General features: G+C 48.1%; 1 protein-coding gene across 1 annotated transcript; it reads left to right on the top strand.

Moving 5' to 3' along the window:
- Nucleotides 1-782: 782 nt before the first annotated feature.
- TEKT4 (tektin 4) lies at nt 783-14,999 on the top strand. Its single transcript, XM_081840319.1, has 6 exons — nt 783-1,469; nt 2,861-2,931; nt 6,659-6,802; nt 8,124-8,346; nt 10,021-10,175; nt 14,642-14,999. The coding sequence occupies exons 1-6, from the start codon at nt 936-938 to the stop codon at nt 14,856-14,858; spliced, it is 1,344 nt and encodes a 447-aa protein (XP_081696445.1). The 5' UTR covers nt 783-935; the 3' UTR covers nt 14,859-14,999.
- Nucleotides 15,000-16,212: the final 1,213 nt, after the last annotated feature.

Below are 16,212 nucleotides of genomic sequence, written 5' to 3'. Positions count from 1 at the left end.
TTACATCCCCATCTCCCGCAAATGCATCATTTGATGCATGCAAGCAAGGGTTTCCTTACATTTCAGTGGCATAGTGCAGCCAGGCAAAGCCATGAGGGATGTGGCCTATACCTCCCAGGAGACAGATAAAGGGGCCTGGAGGAACACATCTGACCCTGGGCTTGATGTTTCTAGGCCCTGAGACAGCTGTAAACTATGACAGCTTTGTCTTCCCCACCTCAGTTTCATCATGAGCTACAGCTGCTGCTCACTTGATGTCCAGCTCTGATTCTATGAGTTGATGCTTCACCTTTTTTTTTGCCACGGACACGTGCCCCTCAGAAGGGTCTAGGTTGAGAAAGTTCCCCCACTGCTTGCCTAAGATCTCCTGTGAGTTCAGAGCCTTGAGACAAGATCTATTTTTTTAAATACTTCCCTTTGATTAAAATTAATTCCAGGGGGAGGGTTTTGTAAGATGAAATTAAGCAAGAACAAAAAATTGACTAAAACAATTGCAAAGCAATTGAGGACAACAGTGGGAAGCCCTATTGTAATTGCAGCACAAGGAAAAACAAAGCTGAAATAATTATGATGCTGCTATATTTTTGATTTTACTAACAGGGCAATTTGTAGCCACATTGATTAGTGCACTGGGGGCTCAGCTCCAGAATCCTTCCTTTTGCAAATGATATTCCCAGCCCTGTCGCCCCATTGGCTCGCTGCAGTCTCCCTAGGCGACAAGAAGCTGTGTCAGGCCTAATGGAACATTCCCCACGTGGCTCATTGGCTTCAGGCGTCACCACGGGCAACAGGACAACACGGAGCCTCAGCAAGGCTTTACAGTTTTCTCGTAGTAGGTGAGCATCCCCAGTGAGCCTGTGGACTTTCCTGGCTGGGGGAATCCTCTTTGTGGAGTTCTCTTGGACCCGTGGTTGGCCTGAAGAGTTACTGGCACCATGTCTCACCCTGGTATCCTCCTGACCAAGGAGCCGGCTCCTCAGACCATCCCTGTTTGCGAGCTGCCCATGAAGGTCTACGAGCCGGCGCTGAACACCGGCCCCGATTCCTCCAGTGGTTTGGCCACCGCTGGCTTCCGCACGGCCAAGTACCTGCCAGAGGAATGGCACCAGCACAACTACACCCGGTACCATGAAGCCTTTGCTGACCGCGACCACTCGGAGCGAGTCCGCCTCGAGTCCCAGAATGTGGCTGCCTTCACGGCGGAGCTGGCCCAGCGCACCCAGGAGGACTCCACCGTTAAGGTAGGCGAACGCCTCCAGGACATCCACTTCTGGAAGTCAGAGCTCCAGAGGGAGATTGAAGACCTCACGGAGGAGACGAACTTGCTGGCAGCCCAGAAGCTGCGCCTGGAGAGGGCCCTTGACGCTACTGAGATCCCGTACAGCATCGCCACAGACAACCTGCAGTGCCGCGAGCGCCGGCAGCCTCCCGATCTGGTGAGGGACCAGGTGGAGGTGGAGTTGCTCAAGGTAGGACATTTCCTTATTCATTCTGGGCTCTGGACATGAGGGACCGCTTCCCCCTGATCTGTCACTTGCAATCACTCTAAGCACTACACCACACTGGCTCTCAAGGGGCAATGCTGTTGTGGCCTCATTTCTTTTGGGGGAGCATCACAGCTCAGTTGAAGAGCACCTGCTTTGCATCTTCAGGAAGGTAGGCTTCCTGTCTGAACCCCTGGAGAACTGCTACCAGTCAGTGGAAACAACACTAAGCTAGATGGACTGATGGTCTGACTTGATGTAAGGTTATATATCCCATGTCCCTAACAGGAAGCAGCCAAAGCTTTAAAAAGTCCCAGGTTCAGTCCTTGGCATCTCCAGGTGAGGCTGGGAGAGATTCCCTGCCTGACACCCTAGAGAGATGCTGCCAGTCAAATGGAAACCAGTGTGTATGCATTTAAAACCTGCCTATGGGAAGCACTGTGTCTGGAAGAGAAGTGACCCCCCCATTCCCAGATCCGCATGTTATCTGGCCCACTGCCAGGTTGGTCCAGGGCTTGGGGGGGCATGTCACAAGGGTTGTGGTTTAGGGCAGGCCCTGTTGCCACTCCTGAAGTGCTTTTGTCCTCTGGGGGGGCGGGGAGAGATGGAGGCATGTGCAGAAAAGTTGGGGGAGCAGCAATCTTGCCAATGATATTTTTTATTGTGCCACACCACACCCACTGGTGTGAATGAAAATTGGCGCAAAATGCTGGCATATTGGTCAAAAAGCCACAGTTCTACCACACAGCAGTCACTGCAGTGTGGAAGGAACATTAGGAAATGGGACAGAAGGGCTAGCATTATACAGTGGTACCTCAGGTTACATACGCTTCAGGTTACAGACTCCACTAACCTAGAAATAGTGCTTCAGGTTAAGAACTTTGCTTCAGGATAAGAACAGAAATCGGGCTCCGGCAGCGCTGCGGCAGCAGGAGGCCCCATTAGCTAAAGTGGTGCTTCAGGTTAAGAACAGTTTCAGGTTAAGTACGGACCTCCGGAATGAATTAAGTACTTAACCTGAGGTACCACTGTAATCAGGAAAACTAATGCAATTATTTCCTGTGGCTGAATGCACCTTATTTCTCCATACAAAATCAAGTGAAAAACAGAAGGAGCACGGTTCAGCTTTGGAGAATACAATAGCCTTAATATGATATCTAAAAGACACTCAAGTTGGTGCCTGGTTGGGAGGAGGGCACTGGATGCCCAAACTGGAATGGCTATTGCATAACCTTTGGAAGTTTGGGGCACCCAGAGAAGAAGATTGGGCAGTTCCTATAAGACAGCCTCCCCCGACCTGGTGCCTTCCAGGGGATTTGGACTACAACTCCCAGCAGCCCCAGCCAGCTGCTAATCTCTCTACTGCTTTTATCTAGGAAGCCGAGCTCATCAGAAACATCCAGGAGCTACTGAAGCGAACTCTGAAGCAAGCTATTAATCAGATCCAGTAAGATCCCTTTCCACTGTTGTGGGTTGCTGGTGTTCTAACTAACTCTTGAACCTAGTCCTGGTGTAACATGTGATCGATCGGGAGGAAAATCAAAGCATTGCACTCTGCAGAGGGTGGTATGTGTGAACTGATGTCTTGTAACTTTGGTATCATGTGCCCCTATGCAGAGCCTGGTGATGCACAGCCCAGCCAGCATTCTGAAGCTAAGCAGCTCTGAGTCTGGTCACTGTCTAGATGGGAGACCAAATGGGAGACAGACAGACAGACAGACAGACAGACAGACAGACAGACAGACAGACACACACACACACACACACACACACACACACACACCACCTTTCAATTCATGATAGAAGCAAGGTGGGCGTAGAATTGAACTAATTAACTAATAAGTGTGTGAACTGCTTTGCAAATGGTTGTGACTGGGATGATAAAACAATGATAACAACAAGACAAATCTACCGTGTTTTTCCCTCTACAGGACGCACCGGACCATAGGAGGGGGAGAACAGGAATTCCCCCCCCCCCGTTCTCCCCCTCCAAAACAAGGTGTGTTCAAGACCAGGTCAGGGAACAGCGCAAAGACTGCGTGCAGCCTTGCCGCTGCCCCCCGAGCTTGTGGGGCTGGAGGTGGGAAGCGCTGCTTTCGCCCACTGCCAGCCTCAAAGATCCCTGAAGTCTTTGGAGCTCAGCTGCACTCCAAAGGCTTGAGGCTTCGGGGACAGCCTTTCAAGCCTCCACTGGGCAGCAGGGTGCCTTCACCCCGCTGTCCTGCGGAGGCTTTGCGCAGCCATCCTGAAGCTAGAACAGCGAGATGGAGGGCTGCGCAGCGCCCCGTCTCACTGTTTTGGCTTCGGGGACAGCCTTTCAAGCCTTCGCAGGGCAGCGGGGTGCCTTCACCCCACTGCCCTGCGGAGGCTTTGCGCAGCCTTCCCGAAGCTAGAACAGCTTCGGGCTGCAGGCTGCAAGCCTTGTTACCAGAGTCCTAGGAGATTAATGGTTCATTGTATCATTGATTGGCATGAGACTTTTTAGTAGACCACAGTAGACTTGCTTCAGGGATTCATGTATGAATAACCTGTCTGGACTGCTGCAATCTAATCTTCACGGAGCTGCCCTTGGAAGCAGCCTGGTAGCTGCTGCTGTTGCAGAATGCAGCTGCCTGGCTGTTGTACAGAACAGTGAAAGGAGGATCATATCCCCCTTGGCTGCCTGTGAAATACAGGGTTATTTCAGAAATTAAGGGATGCTGGTATCAAGTGTACAAAGCCCAGTTCCTTCTGAGCTGGCTGTGTTCCTACGTCCCCGGGGTCTTCAGCTTAGTGTAATGCCTGATGACCTTGTCCCTCTCCTTCTGGAGCTGTGGATAAGTTCATGGTAAGAGCATAGTTTTGGCTGGCTACCAAACTGAGCCAAAACTAGCCCCATCCTGATGTTCGATTTCCTTTATAATAAATACTGTGTATCTTTTTACAGGGAAAATGTGTTCTTATAGTTGCCACCAGATGGCACTATGAACTAAGAAACAAGAATACACACAGGCAAGCTGCAGAACTGCTTTGGATAATATGGAAAGGGATGGTTTCGGGGAAGAATATCATCCACGATTGAAGCTTCCTGTCCCCCACGCTTGCTTGTAACATCCACGGCAGAGCCTGTGTCCCTCTCCCACTGCAGTAAAATATATGAAGCTTGTGTGTAGCACTGCAGGAGGAAAGAACACAGCTCCCCCTTTGGACATCCTGGAAAAATGCAAAGAACTAGAAACTTGAAGCAGAATTGGTGGTTTCTGGTCTCCTAAGCTGCATAATTCCTTTGTCCCATAGCACAAATGTCTGGGTTTGCCTTGCAAATAAGTCTGCAGGGAACCTGTGGCCCTCCTGATGTTGTTGGACTACAGCTCCCATCAGCTGCAGCTAGCCTGGCCAATGATTGGGGATGATGGGAGATGCAGTCTAGCCACCAGGAGGGTCACAGGTTCCCCTTGTTGGCAGAATAAAAAAAACTCTGCCTCATTTTGCACCTGCCATACACCTTTTTTAACATTTTGCACCTGCCATACACCTTTTTTAACATTTCTAACATTCTTGGCAAATACGACTGTCTCTAATTTTTATATAAAGTGAGATCTTGATGTGCACCCTGAATTACTTGATTTGCCTTTCTCAAATTATGTTCTAATTACTTTTAATTGCACTCACTTGAGCGTGTGTCAAGGATGGATTTTGCTCTTGGATGAGCGTTTCAGTCTGAAATGTTCTCAGCATTGCATAACGTAATGTTAAGGCTGATGGCTCGTACTTCTCGGTTGGAACTGCCACCAGGTGTCATATGGAGAGATGGAAGGAAAGGGCCTTTTTTGAATATTCACTGGGATTCGAATACAACAGTCAAATCTAAATGTGAATAGCAAATTTTCCCATGGGGATCTAAATGGAAGGGTTTTTCCTAGAACTGGTCTTTTTATTGAGGTGTCGAACCATTTGCTCCTGAAATAAGGTACTGCAAATCTCAGGCCTCTCCAAAATTTTCAGGCTGTTAGGTAGCCTTCACCATTCTGGTGTCCTGCAGAGGCCTTGGGGAATACATCCCTTAAATGAAAATAAGGGCATTTCTTACTCTCTCCCCAACTGACCAGCCAGTATGGTGTAGTGGTTAAGAGGAGTGGACTTGTAATCTGGGGAACCGGGTTCGCATCTCACCTCACAGAGTGTTTGTTGTGGTGGAGGAAGGGAAAGGAGACTGTTAGCCGCTATGAGAGTCCTTAGGGTGGTGATAAAGCGGGATATCAAATCCAAACTCCTCCATTTTGTGTTCTCCCTCTGAGCATTTCCTATCAGAAGATGGGTGAGGGCCACCAGCACGCAACACCAATGGGACACAGCACATATGTCATCCACCATACTGAGAAAACCTCTTCATCTCCATTTTATCTTATTTAATTCTTTGGTAGAGTTGCAAAAAGAAGATCACACACCAAGAAATACATTTTAGAAAGGGGCAAGATTAAATGCGGATGCACATTTTTTTTTTAAGTAAAAAAAATCAAGACTCCTTGCACTCTGCTCTGCTCCACCTTTCTTCCTACCTAGGGTGGTCCTGCCCCTCTGCCTGCCCCTCAGAGCCAACACATTGTGTAGGTCTGGGCCTTGGCGGCAGCAGCCTCTTCTCCTCGCCTGCTCTTCAACAACCACTATAAGCTGCCCAAGGGAGGAGGGTGGCAGCAGCAGCAGCAGCCATGGAGAGACAACAGGATGCTCCCTTGCATCTGCCACCGCCATTTGGGACAATGGCCGGCTCATCCGCCTCCCTGAACTTGGAGGCAGGGGATCAAAGCTAAGGGATTGGCTTTCGTAATTCTGGGTCTCTTATTGGAAGGTATGGGAATACAATTCTGGAAGCTCAGCCATGCTGGCTGGGGCTGATGGGAGTTGTAACCCAAAACACGGCAGCACTGTCTGGGGCTGATGGGATCAGTAGTCCGAAACATCTGGAGAGATGCTAGGCTGGGCAAGGCTGCTGTTAGACATTCAGTACCTATTTAGACAGGCTGCTCTCTGAAACACAAATCTCTGAGGAACTGAACCTCACACGGTTCTCTTGGGCTGACTAAAATTGGGTGTGTAGGTTGCATTTTGCCCACAAAACAAAGGTGAATGGTGGGGAAGGAGTGTGCTTTCAAGGCCCCCCTCCATTCTGAGGCTTGCGGTGTTTGATTCTGCAGATTAAATCGAGATCACAAGGAGATCTGTGAAATGGACTGGTCTGACAAAGTTGAAACTTACAACATTGACGAGAAATGTGGGAGGTACAATAACCAGAGCACGAACATCCAGTTCCATCCAAGCACATCGAGGTTCGAGGACAGGTGAGAACCTCTGGATCAGCTACACCTGGGAAGGAAGGCGGCACAGAGTAAGGAACCCATTGTATCCACCCTTAGGTGTCACCATTTGTATGTTTGAGAGATACTTGCATTGGCCGCTGGCGCCCACTGGTAGGAGGGAAGGCCAGGAGACCAACAGCAGTTGGCTCCAAAGCTGATGACAGGCAGAGCCAACTAATTCTTGTTTTGTAACTATCCCCTCTGTTGAGTTGTACAATGCTAAAGAGGAAGCTGATAGGGAGGGCTGCCCCACTGAACTGGTTGCAAGTAAGAAAGGTGGGGGCGGGGCTGGCTAAAGGCAGGCTGAGGTTGCTGGGCCCACTCGTCCCAATGGACTAACCTCTACAGGACGAAGGCCGCCCAGTGACCTTCACAGCTTGAGTAGAGATTAGAACCTGGGTCTCCCCAAAATCCAACAATTTACCCAACACATCGTCTCCATCCCTGGTGAGGTGAGCAGATCCATAGATAGTATTTTAAATGTGAATCCCCCATAGATGCAGTCCAGATAGATGCAGTCCCAAAGATGGGACTCAGGTGGCGCTGTGGTCTAAACCACTGAGCCTCTTGGGCTTGCTGATCAGAAGGTTGGCGGTTCGAATCCCCGTGATGGGGTGAGCTCCCATTGCTCCGTCCCAGCTCCTGCCAACCTAGCAGTTCGAAAACATGTCAGTGCAAGTAGATAAATAGGTACCGTTGTGGAGGGAAGGTAAATGGCATTTCTATGCACTCTGGCTTCCGTCACGGTGTTCCGTTGCTCCAGAAGCGGTTTAGTTCTGCTGGCCACATGACCCAGAAAGCTGTCTGTGGACAAATGCCTCGGCCTGAAAGCGAGATGAGTGCCACAACCCCATAGTCACCTTTGACTGGACTTAACTGTCCAGGGCTCCTTTACCTTTTTTATCTTTTACTTGCAGTCCAGGAGTGGGGCCCAAATGCCACCCTCTGAACTTCTCTGTCTGGCCCTTGGAAATCTCCTCAGGCCTCCTTGATTTTTGGCAGGCTGGAATGTGTCTTTGAACCTTGAGGATACCTGAGGAGAGACAGCTCTGTTTGCATCTGTGTAGAAGCTAGCCTACTATACATAAGCAATGTTTGCATCATTTCCTCTGCCCACGTTTGGTTTGGGCCCCGCCCACCACTGCCATGTGGCATTCCCGCTCCCCACAAGAAGGGAACATGGCCCTCAGTCTGACAAAACATCCCCTAGCCCCGTTTGGAGATGGCGGACGTTGTGACGCTCACTGTTTTGTTTCCAATCTCCTCCTGCTCTCGCCGCTCCTCCCCGGGGCCCATGCCACAGCGCTTCCACGCCTGAGACGTGGGCCAAGCACAGCCATGACAACATCTACCGGGCCGAGCGAGAGAAGCTGGCGTCCATCAATCTCCGTGCCCTGATCGACAACATCCTCCGCGACACGGCTGAGGACCTCCGCATGCAGTGCAACCGGGTGAACGACGCCTTTGCCCAGCAGTTGGAGGTGCTGGAGGATGCCAAGCACAAACTGGAGCACCACCTGAAGAAAGTACGCGGCCCCCTTGCTGCGGCCCAGAGCGGGAGAAGCTTCCTGGATTGGTCCACTCCAAATATCAGCACTGGGTTTGGGGAGGGGTTGCTTGAGCAAGGGGCTTCCCTCAGTGAATCTACTTCTTCAGGGGGAGACATGCCCTACAAGTGTCCCGGGGAAAAACGAGGACATCCTGTTTCCCCCGCTGTGAGAGCACAGCCATTTTGGGCGCCATGATCTTGCACGATTTAGCGAGATCTTGCCCCCCAATCTTGTTTCAAGAACATGAGTTTTTGAGTCCCAGAAAAAGCGTGTCCTTTGGGCTCTGTGATCTCACACGGGAGCACAGACAGTAAGATCTGTTGGAGGGTATGACATTGACAGTGGCAGCTTGACAGATACCTGGCTAGGCCGGCCCTTGACACTAGGCCAGGCATGCCGTAAAGCAGGGCTAGGAAACCTAAGGCCTCAATGTGGCCCGTAGAACTGTCCCTAGGCCACAGGCCCTCACTGGGCCTGCTTCACATCCTCCTTGAGTGTTTTTGCTTGGCTGGAATTAGTGCCGTTGAACTCCCATAATGCCCCTTGCTTGCTTTGATGAAGGATGGAGAGAGTGTGTGTGTGTGTGTGTGTGGAAACTAGCCTACTGTACAAAGGTAAAATTGATATTTATTGCTCCACCCCCGTCCTTTGTCTTGGTCTCCGGCCAGGAGCATATTGCTCTACGGTAGAGTTGACTTGCCCCCTGCTCTCCATCCAGCATTCACCTCAAGGGAGATTCAAATGAGGAGAAACACAGGAGATTGGAGGGAAGAAAATAAGTGTTTGGGCAAGTTGAGCAAAATTTCTCCTGGGAGGTGGGGGTCCCCAGTGGGCACCATAGGAGGCGGTAGTGGGCATGTTGGCAACCTGTGGTTTAGTGTTAGGTGAGAACCAGGCCACTGACAAAGCTACAGCCAGTGCACTTTACACCTGCAAATTACCGGGTAGTTTCCATTTGAAGGGTTGCGGTATCCTCCTTGTTTTCAGAACAGCTTCTCTCATTGAAGCATTGACTCTGTCTCCAGCACTGACTTATCACCAACACCACCCTTTGCATAACAGGATCCTGCAAGCAGATTTACCGTACTTTTCTGTGTTTAAGACGAGAGGGTCATCTTACACACGGATAGTGCAGAGGGGGACGGGCGATTCGTGTCCGCCACGAGCAGGAGATTGTCAGTGGCATTTGGGCGGGTGATAGGTGGCTGTGGCAAGGCCTGCTGGCAATTGGCTGCTGCGGTGGCAATTGTTTGGGCAATTTGCAGCTGCTGGCGACGAGTGGGCATGCCAATAGCGGCTTCGGCCAGGTGTGCAATTGGCAGCGGCAGTCAGATGGGTGAGCGATTGTCTGCAATCCCCCCCAAAAAAGCTCAAGAACTCTTGGCAATCCCCCCCCCCCATTCCCTTAATTTGGAGTCCCCCCAAATAGGGGTCATCTTATATACGGGGGGGTGTTATACGCGGAAAAATATGGTACTTTGTGTATAAAAGACTTGGAATCTAAACATGCCCCAAAGTATTTCTAAAGCGTCCCCCTTCCCTTTCTGCATATGTGCTGGAAGCCGCCAGGAGTGGCTGGGGAAACGCAGCCAGATGGGTGGTGTATAAATAATAAAATGATTATTATTTATTTTAATTATTTTAAAACAGACTCTTAAGGAAATTGGCGATCAAGAGCACAACATTGAAGCTCTCAAGCAAGCTATTAAAGACAAGGAAACGCCACTCAAGGTAGCTCAGACGAGGCTCTATGACCGTTCATTCAGGCCCAATGTGGATCTCTGCAGAGACACTGCCCAGTTTAGGTAAGTGTTGTTCCAGCTGGGGTGGGGGTGGGGCTTGAAGGATTTTTTTAAAAAAAAAATCTGTGCTAGTTTTTCTGTGAAATAACCTAATTTTCACTAACCTAATGTGCACGTTGGAATAGAATTACCCAGCAGATCTTGCACTTCTCTGAATGTGGTAACATGATTCTCAGCAACTTAAATATTCCTTTTTGCAAGAAAAATGTGTATATGGGAGAGATATGAATTTTAAGTCCCATTTTCAGAGAAAATATGCATTTAAACATGAATTCTGGAAAAAATGCCTTTAAATACAAGATGGGTGACACCTGGCTTGAGAGCAGTACATGTGAAAAGGATCTAGGAGTCTTGGTTGACCACAAACTTGACATGAGCCAACAGTGTGACGCGGCAGCTAAAAAAGCCAATGCAATTCTGGGCTGCATCAATAGGAGTATTGCATCTAGATCAAGGGAAGTAATAGTGCCACTGTATTCTGCTCTGGTCAGACCTCACCTGGAGTACTGTGTCCAGTTCTGGGCACCACAGTTCAAGAAGGACACTGACAAACTGGAACGTGTCCAGAGGAGGGCAACCAAAATGGTCAAAGGCCTGGAAACGATGCCTTATGAAGAACGGCTAAGGGAGCTGGGCATGTTTAGCCTGGAGAAGAGGAGGTTAAGGGGTGATATGATAGCCATGTTCAAATATATAAAAGGATGTCACATAGAGGAGGGAGAAAGGTTGTTTTCTGCTGCTCCAGAGAAGCGGACACGGAGCAATGGTTCCAAACTACAAGAAAAAAGATTCCACCTAAACATTAGGAAGAACTTCCTGACAGTAAGAGCTGTTCGACAGTGGAATTTGCTGCCAAGGAGTGTGGTGGAGTCTCCTTCTTTGGAGGTCTTTAAGCAGAGGCTTGACAACCATATGTCAGGAGTGCTCTGATGGTGTTTCCTGCTTGGCAGGGGGTTGGACTCGATGGCCCTTGTGGTCTCTTCCAACTCTATGATTCTATGATTCTATGATTCTATGAAATATACATCAAGGGGGGGGGAGCCCATTAAAAACATTTCTTTTAGAGAGAGAATAGTAAAAGCTCATTTGGAGAGAAAATACACTAACACATATTTTGACTATTTTTCAAAAAATATGCTGATAGGTTTAAAATAATTCATAGTTTATTGTGGATATAGGGCAGAATGGAATTGTGGGTAAAAATATGAAAGAGGCCAAAAACAGATTCATTCGATTTCATTTCAAGCACTTTTGCTTTGCTGGCCAGCCATGATGAATAGCAGCTCTGAAGGGGAGGACTGGGATGGAGTTGCAGAGTGGGGTGACCCCATTTTTTAATAGTTTTTTAAATTTATTACAAAAACACCAAAAGCACCGCCTTTCAGAAATCCTCCCTGGACATCAATTCCGCCTTTGAAATCCCTGTAATGCATGCAGCTCTACCTTAAATCAAACCATGGCCTCCTTTGGTGTCGTTTGATGGAGCAAAATGCATTGGCTCTCAAACTGCCCAAGAAGATCAGGTCCAAGGATGGGCCACTCACTATCCAGCTTGATTCAGATGTTACATGGAATGGTGTAGCGGCAAATTAAGAATACGGGATCCCTTCATGATCATTGCAGCCACTCATCCTCACAGCCCCTTCTAAGAATTCATATTAATATTAAAAATATACAATGGTAAGAACTTTGAAGGCATTGCAATGTTCTATTCAGATCTCCATGTGTTGCCCTTTAGCTAGATCTACTAGTTTCTGTGCCTATACGTGGGCAAATGATTCGGAGTGCTCCAATACATCCTTTTGGAATGACTTAATTTTCCTTGAAGTTCCATTGTACGTAACAGAACCTGCACACCAGTCCCTTTTGTCACCAGTGTTCCTAAACACTTAGTTTTGGAGCTTACAGAATAAGAACTCTTTGGTGTTCTTCCCGCGCATCTTCTCCAGAAGGACCCTAGGAGCCAATCCTCAGAGGCTGACTCACCTCCTTTACTCTGATTGGCTCTTGTCAGCACAAAGGGGGGAAAGTCATCTTCATGCTGGTTGAGTGGTTCTAGGATATTGGAGACGGGGACTTTGTTGGGACCCTGCTGAAGAAATAGTAACAGGTCTTTGATACACAGACACTACACCTGGTTATATAAGCAGCATAGATGCTACCAGGAAACTGATCTGCGTGGGCCTATCTCTCTGTTTGTTGTTGTTTAGCCGTTTAGTCGTGTCCGACTCTTCGTGACCCCATGGACCAGAGCACGCCAGGCACTCCTGTCTTCTACTGCCTCCCACAGTTTGGTCAAACTCATGCTGGTAGCTTCGAGAACACTATCCAACCATTTCGTCCTCTGTCGTCCCCTTCTCCTTGTGCCCTCCATCTTTCCCAACATCAGGGTCTTTTCCAGGGAGTCTTCTCTTCTCATGAGGTGGCCAAAGTATTGGAGCCTCAGCTTCAGGATCTGTCTTTCCAGTGAGCACTCAGGGCTGATTTCCTTCAGAATGGATAGGTTTGATCTTCTTGCAGTCCATGGGACTCTCAAGAGTCTCCTCCAGCACCATAATTCAAAAGCATCAATTCTTCAGCGATCAGCCTTCTTTATGGTCCAGCTCTCACTTCCATACATCACTACTGGGAAAACTATAGCTTTAACTATATGGACCTTTGTTGGCAAGGTGATGTATCTGCTTTTTAAGATGCTGTCTTTGTGGTAGTTTTGTGTGAGTGAGACAGAATTCTAACAGTTCCTCTTAAGTTCTGGTTAGCAGACTCACTTGCAGAAAGGTACTCGAGGGACAAGGGGACAGACTGTACACTGTACTTAGGGTACAGGATTGTACAGAACAGATTGATTCCAAGTTGCAACATATTACTAATACATCCTTTAAAAACCTACACACATACACGATCTTTTCACCGCAGCGCTTCTAATTGCGGCCTGTCATTACAGCAGAAAGGTTATCTACAACTCTTGAGTGCAGAAGTAACAAAGTGGGCATTTATCACCTTGCAAACATGTTTGACGGTGGGGAAGGGGGACTGTCAACACTGTACGTCTTCCGTCACCAACATGTTTGTACAAAACAAACACACGAGAGGGGAAAAAAGAGTGAAGAAAAGGCTGAAATTGCTTGATGCCTTTTCACCTGCCGGTCTTCTAAATTAGAAACAGGCATGGAACGGCTCTAAGGAGAGACTTAGAAGATGTTTGCTAGACATGCAAAAATGACTCACAATTCTCATTCCCCGTCTTACTAAATTGATTTTGTGTGAGCCATAAACGATATAGGCTGGTTTTAGTCCAGAGGCAAATGCAAATGAAGGCAAGGAGAACTGCTGACCAGTCTAGATCTGAAGCTCCTGCTTTGGATGAAGAGGATTCCTCTTTCATGTGAGACTGGATTACTCCAATGCACTTTTATGTGGGGTGTCCCTTGCACTTGATCCAGAAACTATAGCTAGCCTAGAATGCTATGGCACAAATTGCTGACAGGAGTGAGACCCTGTTAGCATAGAGACAGGCATTTACTATCTGTCCAAGTTGTTGTTATTGCTATATAAAGCCCTTAACAACTTGGAAGAGTGACAAAGTTCCGTTGAGATAAGAATGGACTCAAAAATTGGCCAAATATGCGGAACTAGATAGCTTGTCAGAGAAAATAAAAAAAACAAACCAAAACAGGTATTTACTTCAAGTTGGTAAGTCTTTAAAACCTATTTGAAAAATAACAATTGTAGTTGAAGGTCAGTTGCAGCCTTCGAATAATTTCAGCAGTAGTTTTAAGTATGATGTAAAAGATAAGACAAAAGATAAGATCAAAGATGATCAAACTTTAATAGAACTTTTGGCAGTGTATAAACAATGAGAATTTGAGGTGGGGAGTAGATGGAAAGTCTGGTCGACAGAAAAAGACGATAATTATTTCAATATTTGGAGAATATTAGTTGATGTATCAAGTTTTCTTTCCTTTCCCCCCCTCTTCTTTCTCCTTGTGGTGATGGATAGTTGTTTTCTTTTTTTGTTTGATGTGTAAAAGTGAATTATTTTTTTTAAAGAAGAAGCATTATTAACAGCTCTGGAAAAAAGAAAAGAAAAAGATTGCCTTATTCACATATATTCCCACTTAGCTGCTTCAATCTGTGAAACTGACGCTGTTACAGGAACCACATAATACTCATTCTGCACTTGTAGGAAATAGATTTTTTATTTTTTTAGTGTGGCAGCGTCTTCACTCCCTGCCTGTGGACATCAGGCAGAACCCTTCACTGTAATTTTTTTGTTTTACTCTTTCTGAAAACTGCATCGTGGTTTTATGACAGTCAAGCAGCATATAAATTTTGTGAAATAAATGTGTGGTTTTGTGTGGTTTCTAGGCAGGCTGGACCACCCGCTTCTCCAGCCCAACCTTTTTTTCTTTAAAAGAAAATTAATCTCTGCACCTCTGACATCTGTTGCTCTGTTTCACACTATCCAGGCTGGTCAGTGAAATCGAAGAACTGACAGCGTCCATTGAGGCTCTCAAGAAGAAACTTCTAGAGTCAGAGCAGGCTCTGCGCAACCTTGAAGACTCTCGGATGCATCTCGAGAAGGAGATTGCTGTGAAGGCCAACAGCATCTTTATTGACAGGCAGAAATGCATGGCGCATCGGTCGCGATACCCTACCATCCTTAGATTAGCAGGCTATCAGTAGCCACTGCTGCCTCCGGTAGAGGAGAGTGACCCACTTGCCTCGACTGATGAGAAATTCAGTTGCATAGGAATGTGAACTTCTCTTCCCTCCCCCAGTTTTTGGTTTGTGTTGAAATAAAATGAATGCCAGGAGTTGTTGTCTGTTGTCTGCTGGAGACTGGAGCCTTTTATCTGGGAGACTTGGTGGTTTATAAACACCAACGTGGGGAGGGGTGGTGGTGTCCTCAAAACACGGTGTTGTTGCAAAGAGTACAAGCTGCTACATCCTTAAGAGAAGGGTAGAATATCTGTTTGCATGCAGGAGGTCCCAGTTTTGGTCTCTGGCACTTCCACGCAGGAGAAGTTGCCTGAGACTCTGAGGAGCTGCTGTCAATCAGTGTGGACAGTGCTGAGCTAGATGGTCCAAGAAGTCTGACTTGTCATAAGGCAGCTTCCTATTATAGGTATGTTCTGGTGTTCCCATCTCACCTTGGTCACAAACTGACCTGGTGGCCATAAAATCAGTGAGTGCTGGTCCTCCTTTCTGTGGAGGAAGCACAAAGGAACCTGAAGCAGTTGGAGCAGCGAAGACCTGGGTGAATTGAATGCCTTTGAGAGGGCCCTGGCTGACCTATTTTGGGAGCAATTGACTCATTGTCTGTTCCTGGCCTGGAGAAAGGGAGAGCTCAGGAATAAGGCCGGGTGATACCTGTGGTTTTCAACGTTGCGATATATCACCAGCTAAACATCACGATATACCGATGTAATGTCTGAAATAAGGATGGAGCTATGTAGAGGCATGGGCTGATTTCATGGGTTTCACCACATTGTGATTTTTGCACCGCACACACCACGATGCGCAATATATTGCCAGGTCAAAAATTATGAAACCTGGGTTTGGGATAATATATCACCCAGCCCTAACACACATCATGATTCATGATATCTTGCCAGGTCAAAACCTGATACCGGTATCACAATATGGACTTCAAACTGGTTTTGGACCATCAGAGGCGTAGGAAGGGGTGAGGTGGGTGTGGTCCACCCCAGGTGTAATGACTGAGGGGGGTGACAAAATGGCAGGTGAGTGGGCGGCACACCTCGCGCCCGGCGGCAGATAGCCCTCCTCAGCCGTGGCGAGGGGCACCCAGCTGCAGCAGCTCCGTTGCCGGGTCATGTCTGACCTGGCTGCGGAGAGCAGGAGGAAAGTGAGTAGCAGCTTCCCTGCCCCCCTCCTACCCTGAACTGTGGTGCGTGGGAGGGCACCCTCTGCGCTCTGCCCCCTGGGAGTGCGCCCCACGCCCCAGCCCCCTCGGGAGCATGCCGACCCTGGGCAGCACAGACATATGCTCCGCCACTGTGGACGATGTGTTGAT

Source organism: Podarcis erhardii (assembly GCF_964252035.2).
Source record: "Podarcis erhardii genome assembly, chromosome: 14".
In the NCBI taxonomy this organism is placed as follows: Eukaryota; Metazoa; Chordata; class Lepidosauria; order Squamata; family Lacertidae; genus Podarcis; species Podarcis erhardii.
Note: the sequence above shows the minus strand (reverse complement) of the source record. Positions and strands in the feature narration are given on the sequence as shown.

Coding starts and splice junctions, on each gene's coding strand:
- TEKT4 (XM_081840319.1), top strand. CDS start 936: ATGTCTCACCCTGGTATCCTCCTGACCAAGGAGCCGGCTCCTCAGACC. Junction 1,470..2,860: donor TGGAGGTGGAGTTGCTCAAG/GTAGGACATTTC, acceptor GCTTTTATCTAG/GAAGCCGAGCTCATCAGAAA. Junction 10,176..14,641: donor AGAGACACTGCCCAGTTTAG/GTAAGTGTTGTT, acceptor CACACTATCCAG/GCTGGTCAGTGAAATCGAAG.